The 3,006-nt window shown below is 36.6% G+C and overlaps 1 protein-coding gene across 1 annotated transcript; it reads left to right on the forward strand.

Moving 5' to 3' along the window:
* The first annotated feature begins 424 nt into the window (after positions 1-424).
* Positions 425-1,501, forward strand: LOC148562743 (protein FAR-RED ELONGATED HYPOCOTYL 3-like). Its single transcript, XM_088489308.1, has 2 exons — positions 425-1,297; positions 1,385-1,501. Exons 1-2 carry the CDS (start codon positions 425-427, stop codon positions 1,499-1,501), a joined length of 990 nt encoding a protein of 329 aa, XP_088345434.1.
* The last annotated feature ends 1,505 nt before the right edge of the window (positions 1,502-3,006 follow it).

Below are 3,006 nucleotides of genomic sequence, written 5' to 3' on the forward strand. Positions count from 1 at the left end.
GCATGGGAGGAAATGCTCCGAAAGGGTTTCTCACCGATCAATGCGCATCAATGAAAAGGGCTTTAGAGGCCTGTATGCCAACAACAATTCACCGTTGGTGTATTTGGTACATCATGAAGAAGATTCCAAGCAAATTAAACGGGTACAAGGGACATGAGAAATCAAACAATAAATGAGCCAAGTTGTTTGGAACTCTCATAGCAAAGACTCATTTGATAGGAATTGGAATGATTTTCTGCTGAATTTTGGTCTTGTGGACAACAAGTGGCTTTCAGGTAATGTTTGTTTAAAATATGCAGCAGAGGTGTAAATTGCATGTTTTTTCGGGTGTATTCATAGTGTATGTTTGGGTGTATTCTGCAGATCTCTATGAAGACCGTCATATATGGGTTCCAATTTATCTGGATCACCATTCTGGGCAGGGATGAGAAGGACACAAAGGAGCGAGAGCATTTATTCATTTTTTAACAAGTTTATTACCCGGAACAGCTCTCTTATTCAATTTGTCAAACAATACGATAATTGCCTCGGAAGCAGGGAGCAAGTAGAGAGAGAATCAGATGCTGCAGATTTTCATACGGTCATACCGTGTGCAACCAAATCCTCCATTGAAGCTCAGTTTCAAGATGTGTACACTCATCAAAAGTTTAGGGAAGTGCAAGCACAATTCAGAGGAAAGGCGAATTGCATCACTAGATTAACGAATTCCGCTCTAGGCTATTCAGTATACGAAGTCGGAGAACAAGTTTCCAGCTCAATATTCAACAAGTTTGTGGTTACTTACGACTCAGTAGCAGCCGAGGTAAAATGCCAATGCTTATTATTCGAGTCGAGAGGGATACTGTGCCGTCACGTACTAAACGTGTTAAGCTTTGAACGAGTAAGCCAAGTGTCACCGAGATATATACTGGAACGATGGAGCAAGAAGGTAAAGAGGCGACACACACACATCAAGAGCAGCCACGACGAGCCACTGTTGGAGCCAAGAAGCAAGAGGTTTGACCAATTGGTTTTTCATTCGCAAAATATTTACGAATTTGCATCCGAATCTGAGGAGCTGACTGCAATTCTGCACCATGCGTACGATAACGTCATGGTTGAGATGGAATCATTGAAAGCCAAAAGGAAGGGCACATCTTCTTTATCTCACGAAGACGCCAACTTGGAATCCGTTAACGAGCTTCAAAGCCCTCCAAGGATTCGAACAAGAGGACGTCCAAAAAATAGGCTAGGTTCAAAGTTGGACAAACAGATTGCAAATGCCACAAAGAAGAAGAAAACGAAGGCTTTAAACGAGGTAAAAGTGATGTTCTTTAAATACGTGGTGATTGAGTTTAATTTTCTCATTAATAGTTTAGCTAATATGTGAGTTTCTTATATTCAGTTGAACCTCTTTGACGCTGCATCAGTGGTGCATTCAAATTCCAGCCAATATCAAGCACGTGTTATGAATTATCAGTTCAAGGTACCAGCAGCAGCGGATAACTCTTTGGGTGTATAGTTACAGAATATGGATGTAAAAGTACTGTTTGTTTGGGTGTATTTCTGAATTTTCTTGTATTTCACATTTTACATATATATACATATATATACTTCAGAACCTTATTTTTATGTTATAAAATACTGTTTGTTTTTTTTTACAACGTTTTATGGGTTTTATGTTATAAAATACAGTTTGCATATGGATGGTATTAAGTGTTTAGGGTTTAGGGTTTTAGGGATAAAGTATCAGGGGTGATAGATTTTTGGGTGTATATTCAACTTTCTTTGGGTGTAAAAAATAGCAGGTTATGGGTGTATATTTTGGTTTGATGTTTTTCTTCATATTATAGTACCTGTAATTCATACATTTTAAATACAGCAGACAGAGTTTAATTATTGAAAGAAATTTCACAATAAACTGCATTATAATTGTCAAATATTTACAACATGTCTTCCATTTGTTACAAACTATATAACATTTACATTAAGTAGTGTCAACATCTTGAGAATCTATCTGACAATATGGACTCAATAACAACGAGGATGGCTTGGACAGTCTGATTGCATTACTTCCCCTAATGGCTTCATCTTTGTCTAGATTCATGTCATGAAATAGAATCCGAGAAGCATATTCTACTCTAAAATGGTCCACCTCGTCCTACAGTAAAAAAGAATATTCTGTTTAATCAACCATGTTAATTGAGTAATGTAATACAGAGTTATTTAGTTTTAAACATATTTACCTGGGTCAAATTGTCCCACTCATACTTCCGCCTCTTAATGTTTGCGGGCTCAAATATCTCAAGTCACCTCAATACATTGATAGCACAGTCATAGCTGAAAACAGAAAAATAAATTATAAATTACATATAGGAAAGTTTAATTTTCAGAGTGAAAGATTGATACCTTGTCTTTTGGCCCGAGATCTTAAGGTATGGTGCTACAATTTCTCTGTCCATGTCCTTTGATTTCAGAGGTGCCCCCCAGCATATACATTAATTCGTGAAATTACGTATCCCTTAAAACACAAAACAGATCAGTAATACATGAATAATTTCAATAAAAGGATACACCCAAAGGAGTTAATAGTTACACCTTATATTAAATAGAAATACACCCAACTATATATATACAGAACACAACCAACTTACAACAAATTTATTCAGCGCAGTTCTCGCATCGGAAGGAGATTTGTTGTGTAATGGGTCGACTATATAAAATTTCCTCTTTCTTGTATCAGCGATCCACAACCAATAATGATGTGAATGGCAAACAGGTGCAAATATCTGAAATATGTTCAGATTGAACACTGTTTTAGTTTATTTTCCATGTAAGTAAAAAATGGTAATAAGTAGTTTTAGAAATGAAAACTTATATAACGATGCGATTTTAATTTTTGAAGGTCCAAGAAGGGTATGAACATTGGGTAGTCTTCCACCTTGAAAGGCTTATCATTTTTAGGCTGTAAGAATACGTCGTCTGGATGATTTGCAAGGGCCATGTTCTGCAAAAATTGTGAACAAC

The sequence above is a fragment of the Arachis ipaensis genome, chromosome B6 (assembly GCF_059453495.1).
Source record: "Arachis ipaensis isolate K30076 ecotype BB chromosome B6, ASM5945349v1, whole genome shotgun sequence".
Lineage (NCBI taxonomy): Eukaryota > Viridiplantae > Streptophyta > Magnoliopsida > Fabales > Fabaceae > Arachis > Arachis ipaensis.

Coding starts and splice junctions, on each gene's coding strand:
- LOC148562743 (XM_088489308.1), top strand. CDS start 425: ATGAGAAGGACACAAAGGAGCGAGAGCATTTATTCATTTTTTAACAAG. Junction 1,298..1,384: donor AAACGAAGGCTTTAAACGAG/GTAAAAGTGATG, acceptor TCTTATATTCAG/TTGAACCTCTTTGACGCTGC.